Source organism: Camarhynchus parvulus, chromosome 14 (genome assembly GCF_901933205.1).
Source record: "Camarhynchus parvulus chromosome 14, STF_HiC, whole genome shotgun sequence".
In the NCBI taxonomy this organism is placed as follows: domain Eukaryota; kingdom Metazoa; phylum Chordata; class Aves; order Passeriformes; family Thraupidae; genus Camarhynchus; species Camarhynchus parvulus.
Window position 1 is genome coordinate 3,801,477 of NC_044584.1, and position 20,468 is coordinate 3,821,944.

The following is a 20,468-nucleotide window of genomic DNA, read 5'->3' on the forward strand; positions in this document are numbered from 1 at the left end:
ACTCTGCCTGGAAAACCTTTCTGAAACCTGAGTTGTGCTTAGTCTCTAGTACACACATTTCTGCAATGATTTCGTAAGAATTAGTTTTGATCCCCATGGACTGGTCTGGAGCCAGTCTGTCATTAACAGACTATTAGAGCTGAGTTTAAAGAGCCAAAGATAGTAGAAGGAAAAGTAACATCACATGTTGTTTGGAAAGGTAGGGGAACTTTAACGTAGCAAACATGCTTGCCATGGGTTATGATTCTAAGGTTCCACGTGCAGCCAAACTCTTAAGTCATGTGAGAATACCAGGGAAAATAAAGTTCTGTACTCTTTATAAGATTACTGCAAAAAATTTTTCATATTTATATAAGCCAAAGGATCATTTTCAAGGTACAGTTGCTTTTTTCTAACTTTTTTTTTGACATCAAGGGAGGCTTGATCTATGATTCTAAAAAAAACCAAAACCCAACAAAACTCAGGAACAATCAATCACAACAAATTTGAGACATTAATAGGATAAGTGGGAATAGAAACAGGTATATTTCTGTGGACCTAACAGGTGTCAATTTATGCAATAGAGCTTACACAAAGTAAACTTTGTTTCTCTTCTGAATTTTGCTAGCAGTTTGCTCCTGGCACACTATGAAAAAGGTCCCACACTCATCCAGTCCTTAGTTTGTCTGTGTCCCACTGATGGGGCTCTCAGAGCGGCACGAGACCCACTGCTTGACGTAGCTCCGTGTGAGGTCTTGCCCGTCTTGCTCAAGAGGGATGGACCCACAAATGGTCTGACTGTTTTGCCCAAATTCAGAGTCAACTGGACTTCCACAGTCTGAGTCCACAAAACCACTGTCAATAGTGTCCAAATCTATACAGATCAAAGGATAACTGTCACCAGGCTTTGTATTGTGAGGGAAGAAGTCATAGGAGCCTTCACTGTAGGAAACACTTTCACCATCAGGAGAAGGTAGAGAACCTGGATTTTCCAAATCCCACTGATATGGCTGCAAGCAAAGGGCTTCTAGGATGCTCCCCACCCCTCCTTCCACTCCCCTTTCTCCTTGCTGGTTGACTGGGACACTTGTGCTCCTCAAGTGGTCTGTGGACACAGAGCCTGAAGCAAGTATTTTGTCCTGTGTACTCAGATCAGCCAAATGCAAATCACTGGATATCTTTCTGTCTTCCTCATCAAGGTTAACCTTGGGGTAACCGGGTTCTCCAGCACTATCATCTTCCTTGTTGGTATGGTCATGTTCCCTGTACACATGATTACAGCTGCACTGGCAGTTACAAGATGTAAATTCATCAGCCACAGTCACTGTATCAATTGACAAGTGCCCATATGACTGATCCTCAGTCCCACCACTACTGTTTACACTGCACCACAGTGACTGGCTACCATGACCTGGGGTAGTCAGGCAAGACACACAGGGCTTGCAAGGCAGATTCTTTCTTAGCTCATGCAGCTCTTCCTGTGGGATGCTGTTGGAAGGATGCATGGTGTAAACTTCTAGGACTTCTGGAAGGACTATTCCCCATTCAAAGAAATCAAAGGTCATTTTCATATGGGATGCACCAACCCACTTCTGCAGAAAAAGAAACACAGGGAGAGAGAGGTTAGGTTAGCATCACAAGATTTGAGGTTCCACAGAAATAACCAACTTTCTTACACTTTTGGAGGCAAAAATGAAATTCACTGACTCCACCAATATAACAGGAGGATGCTATTATTATGAGACATGGGCAACTGCAGGGGAATTAATTGAAGTAATTGAAAATAATTAGCTCTGAGAGCTTTGCAGTTTTCTCTGACACTCCCGACAGGATCCCAGGCTTCAGAAATCCCATGAACTCAACTCACACATTGAGACAGCACTTACAGAGAATAAAGAGTATAGATGTAACATAAAGATTTTCATGGCACTGAACAGATACTGGAAAGCTCTGGTTCTTATATCTGGAGACGTTTGGCATTCCTTTGAAATAGATTTCTCCTTCTACTACCCTAATGAAAATCCCTTGCTCAGGATAGCATGATGGCCTTTTAGTTTGTCATGTACTCCACTCACTTGAGTAGCCCATTTATACCTTAAAATCTCCATTATGAGCCATGTAAAGAGGTTTGAAAAAGGGAGCAGGGTCTGGGATGCAAGCCATCTTCTTCCACAAGCTGGAAGAGAAAAGAGAAGAGTTAATCACACATTACAAATGCAAATCAAGGCATCTCTAGATCCATTTCAAGCAACTGGAATCACTTGCCCAGCCCTGTGAGCTAGCAAGCAGCCGAGGTTCCAAGGATGTCTTATGCTGCCAGAGTCATCTAATAGCCTTTCTTGTGAACCTCACTAGAGGCGAGACCTCAGCACTTGCACACACACATTCACACTGGGGTAAGAGGTTTCAGTTTTTTTCCTTCCTGGAAAAGCACTAAATGCTAGAAATGCATTTTTACTGAGGCTGAGCTGGTTTGTGGTCTGCAGGCCAGACCACAAACCTATGCAATTCTTCTGTGGACCTAGGCTGTGCCAGCCCTATTGCTGCACCAGCCCAGCCCTCCTCCATGTCAGCATCCCGTATCTCTTCAAGGGCGTAAGAAGCCTCTGAGAGGGACAGAGGCCTCCAGCCAGCATTGAGGGACCTATGTCAGCTTTGGAAGGGGGCAGCTAGCTCTGGCTACTGTGCTCTATCTGGCAACTGCAGAGCACAGACAAGACCAGGAGAACCGCTCAGAAGGCTGTGTTGCCCTTGCTTCATTCCCATGTGCCACCATCTTGGCCCAGCCAGCTGAACGGCAACAGAGTCACAGAGAAAAGCAGGTCACTCGGGGCAGTACATCAGCCAGTGACCATTCTTGGCTGTCCCTCACAGGTTCATAGCTGCCCACTCATAGATATACAAGACTCAAGGAAGGCTGCATGTGAACACCCCATCTTTAACAAGACAGAATAAAAGCATTAACTTCTGCCTCTTGAAGCATTCTTACCTCTGCTGTTTGGCCAGAAATGTTGTGATTGAAGCCATGATTGCCACGACAATACCAAACAACAACAGCCATTCCATGCCTGCTCTCTGTGTCACTGCTGAAGAAAGAGACAAGGTCACTGAGGCTCACCTTGCATTTATATCCTGATCAAGAATCAGGAGATGGTGAGGGGGAAAAGGGTTTTTGCAATGCAAAGTGTTGTCAAGCATTGGAATGGACTGCCCAAGGAGAGGGTGGAGTCACTATCTTTGGAGATCAAGAGACTGGACATCGCTCTTACTACTATGGTCTAGTTGATTAAGTGGCCATCAGTCAAAGGTTGGACCTGATGATCTTGACGTCTTTTCCAACCTAAATGATTAATTTCTATCCCAGATTCTCTCATTGGGATACTGAGGCTGTCACCTGGGCATCTGTACTCCAGATAGGTTTGATTGAGGGTGCTCAGTGATGACTGCATCAATGAAAGGAGCAGCACATCAGCTGCCCTAAGACTTGGCTGCACAACAGACAGCCAACAGTTAGGGCAGGACAGCTCCTTCCCACAAAGACCCCTGGTGTTCTGACTCCTGGTTAGGGACACCTCCACAGATGATCTCTGAAGTGAAAGAGTGCAGCTGATTAGAGACAGGTGTTGACTAGATGACGGTTTGGTAGCTGCTCTCCACCTGTGATGAAAAGCAGCATCTTTGAGATCCAGTACTCAGATATCCCTTAGCAAATGGAGCCAGGCCATGCTGCCATTGCGCCATGTAAACCCTGTAATACATCAGTTTGAGCTGCAGAGCAGTGAGAGCAGAGAAGCTTAGCACATACTGCTGGCAGTGATCACAGTAATTTTGTACCTGCTCTATTGGAGCAAAGGCTCCTTATTTTCATAGCCTCTGTTCCACCATGACAAGCATCAGTGTACTTCCATATACTGTGAACTCCTTGCAGAGTACTGCAGAGTGGGGGCTACCAAACAAAACATCCATACCCAGCATGACCCAACATCACAGTCCAGACACAGAACTCAGGTTTGAGAGCAGGATCCCCCTTCCCTCAGCTGAAGACAACACTAAGACCCAGTAGAGGAGATGTCTCCCATTTCTGAAAGCTGCAAATAGGACCTGGGACATTTGACATTGAAAAGGAAGCCAGAGGCTGCATTCCTGCAAGTGGTATCCAAATGTACAGCAACTCCACAAAACACTCTTCTTTTGTGACACACTTAGAATGTCAATACTGACAGCCCAGGCTTGGGGTTCCCATAACCAGTAAGGAAGCTAACCATACCTGTCTTCACTGGACTGTTTAAAATTTGTTCCAATTAATTAGATTTTATTAAATTTCTGAAAGCATTCTCTGACACTGGACTAATTGAAAGGGCAAGGAGATCTGGCAGCATGTACCGGCAGGGCTGGTTTTCAATGACAGCAGAGAACTCCATTCACTCCAAAAGCCACCATAGCCACTGTCTTCCCGGGGTCTAGCTCTCACTTGGAACTCGTACTCAGTGTCTGCCTGTAGTTCCCATGGCAGGATCACCAATGTCCGTTTATCTTCATGAACAGCTTTAGTCTTCTGAGTCTGTGAATGATTAAACACCAAACACTAGAGTGACTGCTCTTACTTTGCTCACACTGCTGCACAGTGAGGATGCCTGCAAAGTAACCTCTTCTGCTTTCATCTTACTTCTGCAAGGCCATGCTCTGACTGGTCAGCAGCTACATGCAATCCTGGGGGAGCCTTCCAGGCAGGACAGCATGAGAATCAAATGAATTATCAGTCTTCCGCACAGGATCTAATACTTCTCACACAGCTCCTGCGTCTCAATTAATCTTTGGATTTGCCTGTTTTCAGCCCAGTCAAGCAGAGAGACATTTTTTCTAAACCATGAAAACCCTTCTTTCCCACCAGTGCTACTGTCTTAGTTGTGCTGGCCTTCTCTTTTCTGGCACACCCTACTTGATGGTAAACTGACATCTCACTTACCTCCCAGGTGTCAGTTCTTCTTTTGTAACGCAGCTGATATTCTAGTTCCCCATTCAAAAAGTAGAAGGAAGAGTTCTGGTAGATGGTTTCCCAAGAAATATTGTAACCCTCTGAGAACAAAGCGGTCAGGTTGAATGGAGGCTGTGGTTTTACTGAAAGACAGGATGGTGTTACTACAGTTAAGAGATGGCCCAACACGGTAAGAGCAATGCAGAGTGAGTAGGGACCAAAGCTGCCCTAGCAGTGGTGGGCCTTCCTACACTAGAGAACATCCACATCATTCCTGTCCTCAGCCATGCATGGAACCCCACATGTGAGGAATATAATGAAGTCAGGACCACATTTCTCTGAATATATCTTCAGCTTGTCTCTGAAGCTCCTCATTGACTATGGAGAAGGAAAGATAGTACACAGAGCTAATAAACTCCTGGGAGATTATGTAAAATGTAGAGCACCTTGTTCTTCTCATGACATAAAAGAACTCTGTGTAGTCGTGATCACTCACAAGACTGGAGAAATACCCCTCAAGGTAACAGAGTCATGAGGAAAAGCTGAGGCTAGGAGACACTGCATAAACCCACTGCAATTCCATGCCCCATCTGCTCAAAAAGCAAGCTTTTGTATCCCTGCAGGGAGTGTTCATATATTGAAAAGCAGTCATGCAAAACTCCAGCAGTCTGCAGGGCCCACCGCTGAGCTATGATGCCTTTGGATGAGGGCCTCTAGGAGATATGCAAAGCACCACTACCCAATCTCTAGTCTGTCAGTGGGAGCAAGGAGGCTTCCTGAAATGTTAAGGCATTTGTCAAAAAGATGACGCTTCTCAAGTAAAGTTTCAGAAGAAGTCAAATAGAAAAATCCTTTTCCTACATCTGCCTGGTACCCATCTGCCTGGTTCACCACTCCTTTTTTTTTTTTCACAGTTCCATACACAGCCCAGAACTTACCAGCATTCCACCAAGCCAGGTGTATGATTGCATTCAGTCTTCGTGTCATGCAGGAGAAATGATGAGGAATTGCCCCAGAAAGGGGAGCTGCCACATCCAGTACATCTGGGAAACCTTGTGCCACCCAAAATAATGTCATGTTTGTTCAGGTGTCCACTGCAAAAGCCTTTTGGGAGCCTCCAGCTCCTTGGATATTACAAGAGAGCTGTAGAAAGGCTTTTGACAAGGGCATGTAGTGATAGGACAAGGGGGAATGGTTTCATACTGACAGAGGACAGGGTTAGATGGAATATCAGGGAGAAATTCTTCTCTGTGAGGGTGGTGAGGAACTAGCAAAAGTTGCTCAGAGAAGCTGTGGCTGCTCCATCCCTGGAAGTGTCCAAGATTAGGTTGGATGGGGCTTGGAGCAACCTGGTCTAGTGGAAAGTGTCCCTGCCCATGGTAGGGAGTTGAGCTGAATGATCTTTAAGGTCCCTTCCAACCCAAACCATCTTAAGGACTCTGTGATTTGTGACATTTGTTATAAAGTAATTCCTCCTGCCCTTTAGAATCCAGCCAAGAACAAGCTCTTGCATAGCCTAGGTATGAGACTGGTCTAAGGTGATATTTATCACCTACTGCTTCATGGGGAAAAGGAATTTCCACACAAAAAGCATGGAACAAGCCAGCTTGAAGCTCAGCTTCAAGCATAATCACAATAATAAGAGTACAGTGCTTTCTGTAGATGACTGTACAGCAAACATAGCCCCACACTGCTTGCTGCCACTCTCACTCCTTGTCCAGACTATCCTAGCACATAAAGTCAAAGAGTATTTATGGAATTCACCATTTTTGTACTTACTGTTGTCTGACAAATAAAATTCTTTGGAAAGCATGTGCTGCCTATCAGCTATCTCTGTAACATCCACCTGGACTTTGGTATCTGCTAGGAGTTCAGTCATGTCCACAGTGCACATGTACTGCGTGTGACTGGTGTTTCTTGACAATTGCACGAGACTGCAAGCAGCCACAGTATTTTCTGGATCTTCCTCAGGAACCCTAAAAAAGCCAAAACAAAGAAGTCTGCATGTATTACATGCTGTAGTTGGATTAATTTGTTACTGAACCACCAGGCACAGGAAATTATTAAAATGAAAAATCAACATGTTCAAATAAAAAAATATCTTTGAACTTCAAAACATATTTTTTCCCCTTCTACTTGTTCAGCTTAGCATCTTTGAGAGAAATAGGAAAGTGTTTCTGGAAAGGAAAGGTGCTCCTCAGGGCTACACAGCCCAAGACTGCATCCACTTCCTTGCTGGGACAGAACAGCAGCAGACTGGACAATCTACATGAGCCCTGCCAATGCACAGAGGTGAAATTTCACTTTTAACAGCAGCAAAGGGCAAGGTATTCCCATGGTAGCAGAGAAGGCAATGCTAAGGAAGCTGGAGTCAGCATAGCAGCCAGCAGCAAGAAGCACAGTCAGTGCAGATAGGAACCAGGGGTCCTTTGCTAGGGAAGAAGTCAGTTTGTAACTGCAGTGCAAAAAACCAAGTAAAAAACCAGCATGGCAGCAAAACCAGGATTTCTACCTAACAAAGAGGACAGAAGGTCACCACTGTGCTATGGCCATATAGAAGCTCTTGCTAACTGAACTTTGCTCATCCCACCAAGACATACCATGTAGCAGTGAGATTGTATGAACCAGCACCCAACTCATCTCGCAGGATACAGGACAGGGTCTGTACATAGTCCACAAAACAAGTGAGGCTTTCACAACACATAGCTGTAGGTTTGGAAAGAGAAAACGCAATATCAACTTCTGTGACAAATCAACATATGCACTCCTCAGGGTTCCCACTACATCTGAAGGAAATAGACCAGTCTCTGACAACCGCCCTCCCACCCACTGAAAGTCTCCAGTTTTGGGGCATAAGACGTGTTCCAACTCTACAGGGTGACAAGTCACTTGACGGCAAGATAAGTGTCAAAAAAAAACCTATTAAAAACGCTGAGGCAACCAAAATCAGGAAATGCCCAAATTGCGACTCCTGTAGAATCACTACAGCAGAGTCACATATTTCTGCAGGAATCTTAGCTTATATGGCACATAGAAGAGGCCTGAAACCCAGTAAGAAACAGTAGCATATTCAAACATTTTAATGATACCACTTTCAAAATTGAGTACTGTTCATTGCTAAGATAGTTTTCATTGTACGTCTACATAGCACTTTACACATTTTTTCAAGTGCTATTTTAGTAATTTTTTCTTTGCCATTCTCTTTTCTGTTTTCTAAAGCTTGATATCTGCAGTATCAATACTTTTTATGTCCAGCTCTAGAATCTTGAAGTACATTTTTAATGAAATTTGGGAATAAAAATACTGCAAATTTGTAGGTACTATAATTTCTATAAAACATTCCGATAAGCACAATTTATTAATTACAGACTTCTCAAGAGAACTTGAAATGCAATTGTAGAACTTATACTGGTCACCAGGAAAATCAAGTCATTTTTTGAAAGTGGTCACAAAACAGCATTTATACTCTTCTACTTGCTCTGCGGGAGCTCTGCTCAGAGAGTGTGTGCTTTGTAAAAGTACAATTGTCCTGTACATAACACACTTACCTCCCTGGATTTCAAGGCTGGTAAGACAGTAGCACAGTGAGTAATGTCTGCATTGACAAGTCCCCTCCTGACAGCTCCCTGGGCTGACAAGAACCACACCATTACACTAGGAAATGGCTGAATGAGGAAAGGCCTGCAGGTGATGCAGCATGCCATGCTGGTTCAAACCATGCCTACTGCAGTGACATGTAAAGTAGTACCCATTTTCAATGGGAATAAAATGCTCATCATCTAGGAAAAGACTCATGATTGTCACATCCATACTTAAATCAAGCATGTGTCCTCCCCTACTGCAAAGGCTGCTCCCAGCCTCCTGAGAACACACTACTTTGCAGCCATCAGGCAACCAAACCCTTTGATGCTAACCATGCTGCAAGCTCACTTCCCTTTGTTGTTCTGCTGCTTTCTTGGTTAGAGAAGCTGCACTCCCTGCTTCCTCCTTCCCTGTTGCAACATGCTTATGTCCAGAGTGTTGTTTGTTAACGTGATATGCTCAACAACCCCAATGCCCAATCTTACAGCTGAAGCTGTACACAGGGAACCACCACAGAATGCAGACAGTGTGTGCAATGAAGGACCAGAAACATCGGTTCCACCCTCCCCATTAAATGGCTGTCCACACAAACAAGCTGTCTGCATTGACAGTCACAACGAACAGCAGGCATGTCCAGCAGAGGGTGCAGCCTCCTTCTAGGGCGGGGTAAGTCCAGAGGAAAACAAAGTCCAACTTTTCCCTGCTGAAGTCACCCATCACAACATTTACTTCCTAGTCCTCACGTATCAGAGCATATGCTATTCTCCCTACACAAGCTCTGGGCAGCACTCAAATTTGCATACACAATCCTTCTTAACCCAAAGGTTTAGGATGGTGGCAGAAGAAATTTGGGGATATTTGCAACAGATTGGTCCCAAGGATGTACATTTGATTTTTTTTAAACCTTTATTTTGACTTTTTAATTTCATACTGAGTTCAGAATTATTTTTTAAATTTTAACTAAGTTCTCACATTTTATTTTGAACCCTCAATAGACTCTTCTGAGGGTCCTGGACCAAGCGTTGTTTAGTTCAGAATCCTGAGCAACATACTTTTTCTCTTTTAGACTAACTTTATTTTCCTAGAAAAAATGGGGTTAGGAAACTCTTGCATTCCTTTAGAAAGGGCAGCAAGTATTAATAGGCTATTAAGCATCAGTAATTAGTGTTCCTCTACATTATTATGTTGATTAGTCAAACAGATTACTATTCCTAGGTGGACAGACTACTATTCCTAGGTAGCTGGTAAGTTGCAAGGGTATCATTGGGCAAGACTCTGTTAACAAAATTAAGAGGACAGCTTTTTACTGGAAAAGGAATAATTAAGTATCCTAAAACCAATTAGTTAGATCTAGGATCTAGATCTAGGAGAAATGTCTCTCCTTGGCAGCTTCAGAAACAATACTCAAATACTTTTAACAGTAAGATCTAGATTTATCAAAACTGAAATTAGTACATGGTAATTCCCTGGCTTGCATCACACAAAACTTGGACCAGACATCACAGTGGTCCCCTGTGATAGAAAGATATAATTCTGAATGCATCTTTTCTCCTTATTTAGGTCTGGGGAAGGTCCAATGCTTTGCCTACAAGCAGCAGGTAAGATACTAAACTTGCATGGTTCCCTGCAGACATGGTTGTCACTGCCTTGTTCTGTCCAGCTGATCTGTTCAGAAAATCAAGTCTGAGTCAGCTGGAGTTTGCAGTGTGGGTAGGAGCCAGGAAAAAAAAGGGGGGCAGGGGATGTGACTATATGCACAGTTCAGTCGTAAGCAAAGGGACTCAGACTAGGAGAGGTTCACTACACTGATCCTGGCTGACCAGACAACAGCAACCCTGGGGATATCCTGGTCTTGGCCACCAGAACCTTTTCTACAGCAAAGGGTATTTTTGATGGGGGAAATCCTACTCTAATGCCACTAGGAGACATTTCAGTGCAAGGCAGGCACTGCCTCTGCAGGCTCTCCACAGGTGCTGCCCCCCAGAGCCGTATACAGCCTGGCTGAACTCTGCCCAGCTGTGCACCTTCCTGTGCCTGTCCTCCACTCATTACTGCATGGAACTCTCTCCCCTAGGACCTTATCCTCTGCTTGCTGTCCCATGGCAACCTTGTGCCATGCACATCTCATCAGAGCTGGCACATATGGTCACTAAGATAAATCCTGTGGTTGTACAATCTGAAAGAAATATCTGAGGACTTACTGTGCTGGAATAAAAGGCAGATGAAAATATTCTGGAGCCACAGTTTGTTCTTCATGGTGGTTCTCACTGGATGTCCTGGGGAAGAAAAAAACAAAACAAAACAACCACAAACAATACTCTCACAACCAGTTTAGAGCTCTGCTCAGACATTTACTTGATTAAGGTTGACGTGGAATTAATCTTGCTTTCATTTAAACGTCTAAAAGTAGAGTGCCTTTTTAAGACAATTAACTTCAGCTCTTCTGTGCGTATCTTTCCCATGGGCTAAGAGGGGTATGACCAACAGCCTGCCAACTTGCCATAAGCAAGGTCTGTGAAATCTTTGCTCTTTGCTACCACATGCACAGAGAAAGCAGCAAAGTGACTGCAGCTCAGATAATCCAGGCAACAAGAAAGACTCTTGTGCTAATTGCTAACCCATTTTTTCTTCATTAGTATCTTGCAGCTAGGAATGGCTTGCCACTAGAAGTGACGTTGCTGCAGATTAAATAGCTACACAGTGAATTGGCCAAATGGAGTCTGAATATCATTGTGGGTCTGTGTGAGGAAAGCTAGTGAAAACTCATTGATTTGGCCTACCTGTAGTTAAATAAGCATGAAATATCTAGTTAAGGGACTCCAGAAAGACAGACCAGAGAAAAAAAATTAAAAAAAAAAACTAGCTTCCCATGTAGCATATGAGAGAACAATACAGTACTGACTGCAGGGAAAGGCTGCCCTGATGGTATAGTGAAGAGAACCTACAAGAAAGTCTTCAGAGAAGATGACAGCAGGACGTTTAAAACAGAGGAAATGGCATCGCATACAAATGACTGTTCAACACACAGTTCCTGCTCCAAGACAAAGCCTTCAAGTCATAAGATGTATTTAAGGCTGTGTTTTCACAGCATTTAAATATTTATAGAAACACATGGGTGTGCACAGAAAGACTTAAAATATGCTCTCTGCAGAGTATTGGCTTTGATACCTGGTACAGACTTCAGCACTGTTTTCTCAAGCTATTCTTAAATGGGGCAAGACTTCGGAGAAGCAATGTGTATTATTTTGGCGACATAATTTCATTGAAAGCAAGTTGCAAGAATGCACAGACAACAGGAAGGGCCCATATGCCATGCCACATAGTCTGATCTACCCTTTTGATTTAAAAAACCATCACCACTTGTCCTGTTGCAACAGACTCTGCTAAAAAGTCTGTCCTTATCTTTCTTACTGGCTCCCTTTAAATAATGAAAGGTTGCAGTAAGGTCTCCTCAAAGCCTGCTCTTCTCCAGGCTGAACAAGCCCAACTCTCTCAGCCTGCCGGACATAGCAGAGGTGCTTCAGCCCTTGAAGCATTTCTGTGGCCTCTTCTGGACTCAATACAGCAGTTCCACATGCTTGTCACATTGGGGGGCCCAGACTTGAAGGCAGAACATCAGGCAGGGTCCCAAGAGAGCAGGGTAGAGGGGAAGAATTCCCTCCATCAGCTGCCCACACTACTGAGGAAGAACCCCAGGAGTTTCTGGGCTACCAGCACATATGGCCTGCTTATGGACAGCTTTCATTCCACCACTGCCTCCAGGTCCTTGTCAGCAGAGCTGGTCTCAATCTGTTTGTCCCTCAGCCTGTATTCATATGGGGGGTTCAAGGTATTCAGGTCCTGGGGTGCCTATGCAGCATCCACCACAAGCAACAAACACCCAGGCAATCACCCAGCAGAGAGAAACCCATGAAGCCTTTAAGACTTGGGGAACATTTGTGGAGTTTAAAAATTTCCCAGGTTTACTCAAATAATGAAAGCAAAACAAATTTAGCAGCCACCAGAAAGCCCCTGCAGCCTCATGTGAGCTCACAGATGTGCTCTCAGGGTGTCAGTGCCCAGGTGAGACTAGCAAGACTCATTCTGGAGGTGCCACAGACACATGTGTCACACTCTGCTGTGGGAGCAGTGATGCAGCTGCTGCCCCTTCTTTCCTGCCAAACAAACCCTGCCCATGAAGCACTGTTCCAGCTCAGCAAGGAGCCCCAGGCACCCTACCATCCTCCCTCACCTGCTGCCAGTGGCAGGGCAGACTCTCTACCTTTGTACTCCAGCTCTTCTTTCTGCATCACACATTGCCTTGAGTAAACACCTTTTCTTGACCCCTCTGGTCCAAGCTCTCCAAGTTTTCTCTGTATAATAACTCTCATCACTACCACTACTTTTGGTGGTGCAGTCCCTAGGCACTGAGATACAGTCCACTATCTAACTCCATCTTGTGATCTCACCCATCTCCATAGCTCTTCTCCAAATCCTCATTCCTTTGAGGAAGGCTTGCTGTTATCCTGCTATCTGAAACCTGCTCATTTGACTGAGACTGCACCATGAGCCCATCTCAGCATCACTTAGTATTGTAACTGTCATGCTCCACACTCTTGGCCACCATAGAAAACAAAGAAAGGCAACTTGTGAAAGAAAAAGAAAAGAGAAAGGAAAAGGAAAGGGAAAGGCTGGGCCCTCAGAGAGGTCTGCAGATCCACCACTTTTTTCAGAATCCAACTGGCAGGGCCTCTCACGCTTTGTATTCATGACATTGCAGTAGCTCCCTGTTTTTATGCTTATTCCTGCCTAAATGAATAGACCAATGCAAGGAAAGTCTTTGCTGCTTTTACCTATTGGACTGTGGTTTCTTTCAAGGACCTCCCCTACTTTTCTTTCTCCACTCAGAGAATGGTACCATTGACCTGAAGGGACAGGCAGGACTTAACTGGAAAAAGTCAAAGCAAGGAGCCCAAGTCATCTACCCATCACTGGGTAGATGTCTTACAGAATTACCAGAGACTGCCATTACACAATGGGGAGAGGTTAGCATACAGCCTTGTAATCTAGAAGGAAGATTCATGAAGATGAGCACAGTAGCAAAAATAAGAAAACCAGTAGGATCTGCTAAAATAGCTGAAACAAAGAGACAATACTTCCTCAGTTGGGATGTCACTGTCCCATCTCTCACCCTTGCCAATGCCCACAGATTAGTCCAAGATTTATCTTCTTCTATTTCCCTACCTCACTGTGGTAGGAAAGGACTCTGACCTCTAAGAGCACCACAGACAGTTTCAGTACTGCTGAAACTGTCTGACCTCCTGGCTGTGCTCCAAATTGTTATGACAGGACATGGACAGACAAGACATGTGCAGAAGAGCTGGGAAAGCTGCAGCTCTGCAGCAGCATCTTTGTGGTGTTTGATGCCAAAGACCTCATGACTTCAATGGAGATGTATAGCAGCCCTAATTCTAAAGCATGCTCCAGTGTCAGGCCCCCTGCAAGCTTCAATCCCAGTCTATTATTGGGACCCCCACCTTTCCTACATCCCTGAATTTGTTACACCTTTCCCATTTGCTTTTATCTGTCAGCATGTGATTGTTAACCTGGAGGAAAGAAGGGTAGTGGGCAATGAGCAAAGGCAGGAACTTATTCCCAGACTGGCATTAGAAAAATCCTTTCTACCGCCTCATTTCATTTGCTCAGTCTGTGAAATGGGGACTCAGAATCAGCTTCATGCATCCTTGCAACACAGACACTTGTTATAAAATGTCAAACATTTTACAGCTGCCAAGTACCACATCTGCAAACTCTATAATATCCTTATGAGATCACAGCAATAAAGCTGAGTAGCCATTCATAATATACACGTGTAAATGATGCTACAAGTTTTTAATATAACAGAGAACAGGAAATAGGACCAATACAGACAGACATTTATGAAGATTATTTTTGTTAAGAATCTGGAAATATGATGCTATAAGCTGCCAAACATTGATGCAGTCTAAGCTGACAGTTTGAACTGTTTTCAGGAAATGTACGTACTTAAAAAACAAAACAAAAAAACCCCCCAAAACAACAACAAAACACATACAAAAAAAAAAAAAGGGAAAAAACCCCAAGCAAACAAAAAAAAACCCACCAGAAAAATCCCCCAAAAACAAACAAACAAAAAAACCCCCAAACCACCAAACCCCAAATCAAAACTAATTAAGAACTCAGTTTAAGTAAAAAAAAAAAAAACAAGGAAAAAAATATTTCCAAACATGAGAAAATTTTTTGCACCCAAGCAAAAAAAGAGTGGAAGACACAGTCCACCAGTTATATGCCCAAATAAGCCTTCCTCTTGAAAAAAAAATCATTATCAATGCACACTGCCATTTAATCAGAAAGCTGAAGCAACAGGGAGACAAAGGGGTGCCCTGACTGTCCAGAGGCTAAGAGCAATGACGCTGGGCCACAAAGGCCACATCAGCTATAAGAAAGATTTACAGTGAAGTTGCAACATCAAGCAGGAACAAACTAGCAGCAGGGAGAGTTGGTGAAACATGGATATTACCTGCCCTGTTCTGTGCATTTCAGCCCTCCAACACTTCCATGACCAGCCTGGTTAAATCATTACTGCAATTGCAGACCCCACCTGGGGAGCTGAGGAGCAGGTGGGGCTCCTTAGCACTGAGTAAGAGCAAAGCCGACTTGTGCACAACCAAGGGCTGTGGTGTATTGGAATACACAGTGATAAGTGGAGATTGACGTCACCACTGTATCAGTATTACTGTGCCAACAGAAGGATGTGGTGAGAGGAGGTGATGAATTCAGGTCCAAACACCCACACAACGTTTATTACTGTACTGTTCTGCTTTTTTACATGAGAAAAGGGTGGGAGAACTGATAAAAACTCACAAGCCTCCTATCTAAAAGGTCATAGTGAGGCTTAGACTTGTGCAGTGAGGAGGCACCAGTATCAAGGTATTAAAGGGCTAAGCCAAACTGCATAGTACAGCATGTGCCACATTGGAGACAGTCAAACACCACTGTGTTCAGCTTCCATCCTTTCCCAAAACGGCCCAGGATCAGGGCAACAGCACCAGTCCTTAGACCACAGGCAGGGAGGTCATCTGGCTCCTACATAGGTGAGGGGCTCACCCCTGTTGTATCTCGTGCCTGTGACTTGTGTCTGGGCCAGGTCTCTTTAGATCGCAAGGTTGGCACTGATGGAGGATCCATCAGCTCACCTAATCATATCTTTAAAGGGGCTTCAAGGAACACATGCACACTCACTGTATCCTTGGACAAGAGGGAAATGAGCAGCACTATGGAGGGATTTGGCACACACAACACAGTGTGGAGGTAGGAGGAGCTAGGAGCAAGAACAAGGAACTGTAATAACCCAAGAAGACTGCAGCAGTGAAGTTGGCACAAAGCAGCAGGGTGCAGGATGAGGGAGCTCCATGTTAAGCCCTCCATACCTCTGACTCACCCTTTGAAAAAAAGATGTTTTGGAATGTTCAAGCCAGGGCAGGCAGCTCTTGACCATGCTTGCCAGGTAGTTGCTGGTAACTGAGCTGGTTGTACACGGTTAGGGCACGCATGGAGAAGGTCACATGACTTAATCCAGAAGCTACTCCTCATTGTGTTTGGAGCAGCCTCTGTGAAAGACCAGCTCTCCCTTCTGCATGCTTTGTGGATCACTTACAGGCACAATGTCAGGCCCAAGCTTCTAGAAAAGACTCGTCTCAGCTGATAGTGCCTGTGGGCTGTGGAGATTGCCACCCCTCTTGGGTGCAGTGTGGGACAGTACAGGGTTAATGAGGCTGAGTGGCTAAGTCAGAAATTTCCCAGAAGTAATATCTTTCTGTTGTGAGGACAGCACACCAGGACAGTGGTGTGGCTTTTGCCCCCTGCTTACACAGGACTCTCCAAGGTGTGCCAATATTGTTATTTGTGCAGAGGAGAGAGGGGAAAAAGCAGCATGTCTGATCAGTCCAAAGAGTGATAGTCTGACAGACATACGCCATACTACTTTTAAACCATGCATTAATATGTATTTGATATTACAGAGCTAACTTTAAAAACAGGAACACTGGTAGCACTCTAAGACTAATGGCTTTATAAATTTAAACACATTGCACCAAAAGGCCTGTTTTTCTCAAATTTAACTCATAAAAAGTGTAATTTCAGCCTAGCCTGCAGCAGTAATATTCACCAAGAAGCAAGCATGAAGGGCACACAAGGGAAAGCTTGGTAGATGCTGTTATTCATGACCCAAAACCATTTTGCCATCACTGGAAGAAGGGCAACATCATTATGTATTTATCAGCAAGATAAATCATCAAAAAAACAACATTCAGAGCTGACAATTCTTTCTCTAGGATATAAAACCAGTCATGCTTGGAGTTATCAGGTTCATGATTTGACAAAAAAGAGAAAAAACTCCACAGAAACAGTACTACCTCTGTACTTTCTTCCTGTCATAACAGAATTAAACCAATATCCCCAGCAGCATCAAAGATACAGACCTGGCATAACTTCAGAGTCAAAGGCACCATTACTGGCTGGTGACATTTAGGAGGAAGATAATCATACATTACAATAAGCGAAAAATGGCAGGACAACAGCTGAGACATGAGTAACAGTGTTCTACTGGAAGGGAAAGCAATAGAAGAAACCACCTCAAAGCTCAGGAAACAAGCTAAAATATGAATGAGCCAGGCAGAAAGCGGAGGTGTTAGTCAGCAAAGCAGCAGGTTGAAAAACACCGAAGCTCTACAGGTGGTGGCTGTGAGCTGACACAGGATGCTGCAGGGGAGGGAGGAGTGCATTTCTTTCAGTCTGGGGAATACTGAATATCACCTGCAGAGACCCCAGCATCCTGCCCTCCTTCTGCCTTTGCTAGTTATCTGTAGCCATCAACACTGGGGTCAGCCTCTTGTTTTCCCCAATATCCATTGAGTCTGAACCCATACTCCATGAATGCTGCTGTAAAAGGACATCACTTTGGCTCTAGCCAGAGCAAAAGAGCTTACCTTCCCAGAGCTGTGGCCATGTATGTCTTGCTTGCATGGAGGAGATTGCACAGAGGCTTGTATCTTCTCTTAGGAAATCACCCAACACATGCTGGTAAAGAGAAACAGGAATGACTGTGCTTGTGAACTCACCCTGACCATCTGGAAGAGAAACCTACAGCTCTGCTCAGGCTCGAACCCAACATCCGCAGCTGCACCATGCAAAGCATGCCCAGAGCATCTCTGCACAAGGTCAGCAAGACTCACGCATTCCCACAGTGCTCACCTGAGCTGGCAGTGCTGGCAGAACTCCCTGCTCCTTCCACGCAGGTTGGCAGAAACTGACCCTCTTAAGGCAACATTGATCAGCTTGTCCCAGATCTCTGCAATTGGGGATGCACCAAGACCAGAACTCTACTCCTGGCACACAGTTGTTTATGGCAAGATCCTCATCTGTATCTCATGGAGTTCTGTTTTACCACAGCTGTCAAAAATCAGCATGTCCCACCTATCCTGCCTGGCTGCAGCTCTTCCACACTTGGGGCTGGTGCAGCAATGGAGTGTGCCTTAAGCACTTTCTGGCACCTGTCACAGGGTGAAAAACACACCAGCTGTCTTCAACCTCGGCTGTGGCAGCATGTGCAAAGCAAAGGCCTGACACAGCAAGCTGCAGGGGGGTAGCCAGCTGCATCTGTAAACCACAGAACATGCAGTCCTAACACATTTGGTGACTTCTCACGTCACTGGCAGCAAGTGACGTGCCTTTAGGAGAAAAGGCAGGAAGGGAGTGGCTTCTCAGAAAAGCCCCCCTTCCACTATAAAATCTTGCTACACAAAGCCAATACAGGAGCAGAGCCAGAGGTTTTTAAGTTGTAAGAACAGCAAAGGCAGCTTGACCAGAAGTGGGAAGAATTCCTAACACTTCTGAACAAGAGTGTCTGTTGCAGGGGCCCAGCATAACTCAGAATGAGGCCATGAAATAGTCAGCACAGGCCAAACTGTGTATCCTAATTCTTGCTATAGTAGAGGAAACAAGGCATTTCATGGCTTCATTGCCCCCGGTCATGTTGTGGAGGAGCATGCTATGTGCTTCTGAAGCACCTCAGCCAGGCAGTGGAGGGGGAAGACCCGGCAGCAGTGAACTGCCCTGCACAATCTTCAAGCCCAGGGCCTGCCAGACATGAGCACTGGTCAGCACTTGCAGCACAGTACAAGCCACCTCCTCCAGACCTCAGCTGGCTGTTTACCACAGGCACTGGCTCCACGGCCAACACACATCTGGTTCTCACAGAAACTCCCTAGGGTGTCAAAACAAGAACTGGGGACTGGTTATAAGGCTGACCCAGGCGTGGAAATTCTACCCCCAGAATGCCGTCCAGTGCTTTCTCACTTCATCGTAATTTTTGCTGCTGTGTGGGTGGCTCATTGCAAGTGAAACCAGCAGAAGCTGAGCTGGGGAGAAGCAGTCAACCTCAAACCTTTCAGCTTATAGTGAATTTCCCCATTTCTAAGAGCTGGGGAAACAGCACCAAGTAGGAAAATCCCGGTGCTACGTATTAGTCAACAACTTGGTAGCCTTCAATCAGAGGACAAATACCACACTGTTGTGAATGCCCTGCTCTTTACAATTGGGTAGAGACAGGATGAAGGAAGTGGCTGATCCATCACTAAACTGGGACAGGAGCTCCTTAGGATGCCTGCCATGCTTCTTGGAATGGGGCAGGTCTAGCACAGAAATCCTTCTACCAAAGACAGACTGTGGCTCACAGGCTGTACTGTAACAGCTCTTGCCACAACAACTGCCTCTCTGCATTCAGAATACAGAATCTTAGGCCTCATGCAAAGATGATCAGTTTTATAGACAGCATTCTGACTAAGAGCAAAAAAGACCTAAACAGCTGTTCCTCCCCTCATGCAGCTAAACATGCCACAGCAGCCAGTTCCCCATTCTGTTCAACTAGGGCTGTTGCCAGTTTTTCTTCTCTTTCATCTTGCAGTCTTACTGAAGGGACAGTACGGAGATTTCAACGTTATAGAAAACTACAGGATGGGCAGATTGGAAGCAGGGCAGCAAAAAGAACAAATAGAGCAAAGCACCTTTGGCCAGAGTTCTGCAGAGATGTAAAGTTCCTCTCAACAAGATTGTCACAAGGAATGAAAATACTCAGGATTTAGCAATCCAGCTGTGCTGCTGATAGCTGTTAGGCACTCTGGGAAAACAGGCCAACGTATGGCAATTCATTAGGCTTTGGTTGTGTTAGTGAAGCAACTGGAAAATGCTCTCTTCCTCACTTGACTGTGTTTTTCCTTTGCTTGGGAGCAATCTGCTTAGAAAGACAACAGTCCTGCAGTTGAAAACCAACCAGTTCACTGATCTCCTTGCTTTTTTTACCAGAAAGTTCCTTCTGACCTTTTGACTTTGGTGCAGTAGGAGAGGCCTTGAGGGCTGTTGCCATGACTGCAAGGTCTCAGTCAAAGAAGCATGCTGAAAGAAACGAAAATTCCAGGTAATGTGAGATCAAGATACATCATCATGGGTGAGCCTGGGGCAGATCTTGATTTCAGCAATCTGCAGAGGTGAGAAATGATCTTGTGTGCATGCATGGGCAACAATTAATAAAAATTACCTATTTTTTGTAAAAAATAGGCAGCAATGTGATGTGCCTTTAGGAGAAAAGGCAGGAAGGGAGTGGCTTCTCAGAAAAGCCACCTTTGTAGCTCCCCTCCACTATAAAATCTTGCTACACAAACCCAAAATAGGAGCAGAGCCAGAATTGCACGAACAGCAGTTCTTACAAGTTGTTTAAGTTTTTAAGTGGCAAGAACAGCAAAGGCAGCTTGACCAGAAGTGGGAAGAATTTCTAATACTTCTGAACAAGAGTGTCTGTTGCAGGGAGAGGGCGAGCCAGACACCTGCCCCCTCAACCCCACTGGCTGTGTCCAGTTCT

At 44.8% G+C, this 20,468-nt stretch overlaps 1 protein-coding gene across 2 annotated transcripts; it reads right to left on the reverse strand.

Annotated features, from left to right (window-relative positions):
- IL21R (interleukin 21 receptor) lies at nt 1-20,405 on the reverse strand. 2 transcript variants are annotated; one of them, XM_030958148.1, is made up of 10 exons: nt 17,807-20,405; nt 17,542-17,632; nt 10,738-10,812; nt 7,555-7,660; nt 6,734-6,930; nt 4,946-5,097; nt 4,363-4,540; nt 2,969-3,065; nt 2,074-2,155; nt 1-1,571 (listed from the first exon to the last, which is right to left on the reverse strand). In XM_030958148.1, the coding sequence occupies exons 2-10, from the start codon at nt 17,576-17,578 to the stop codon at nt 657-659; spliced, it is 1,839 nt and encodes a 612-aa protein (XP_030814008.1). In that variant the 5' UTR covers nt 17,579-17,632; nt 17,807-20,405; the 3' UTR covers nt 1-656. The 2 variants fall into 2 exon arrangements, with proteins under 2 accessions (XP_030814008.1, XP_030814009.1); XM_030958149.1 differs by having other exon boundaries at nt 19,618-19,629.
- Nucleotides 20,406-20,468: the final 63 nt, after the last annotated feature.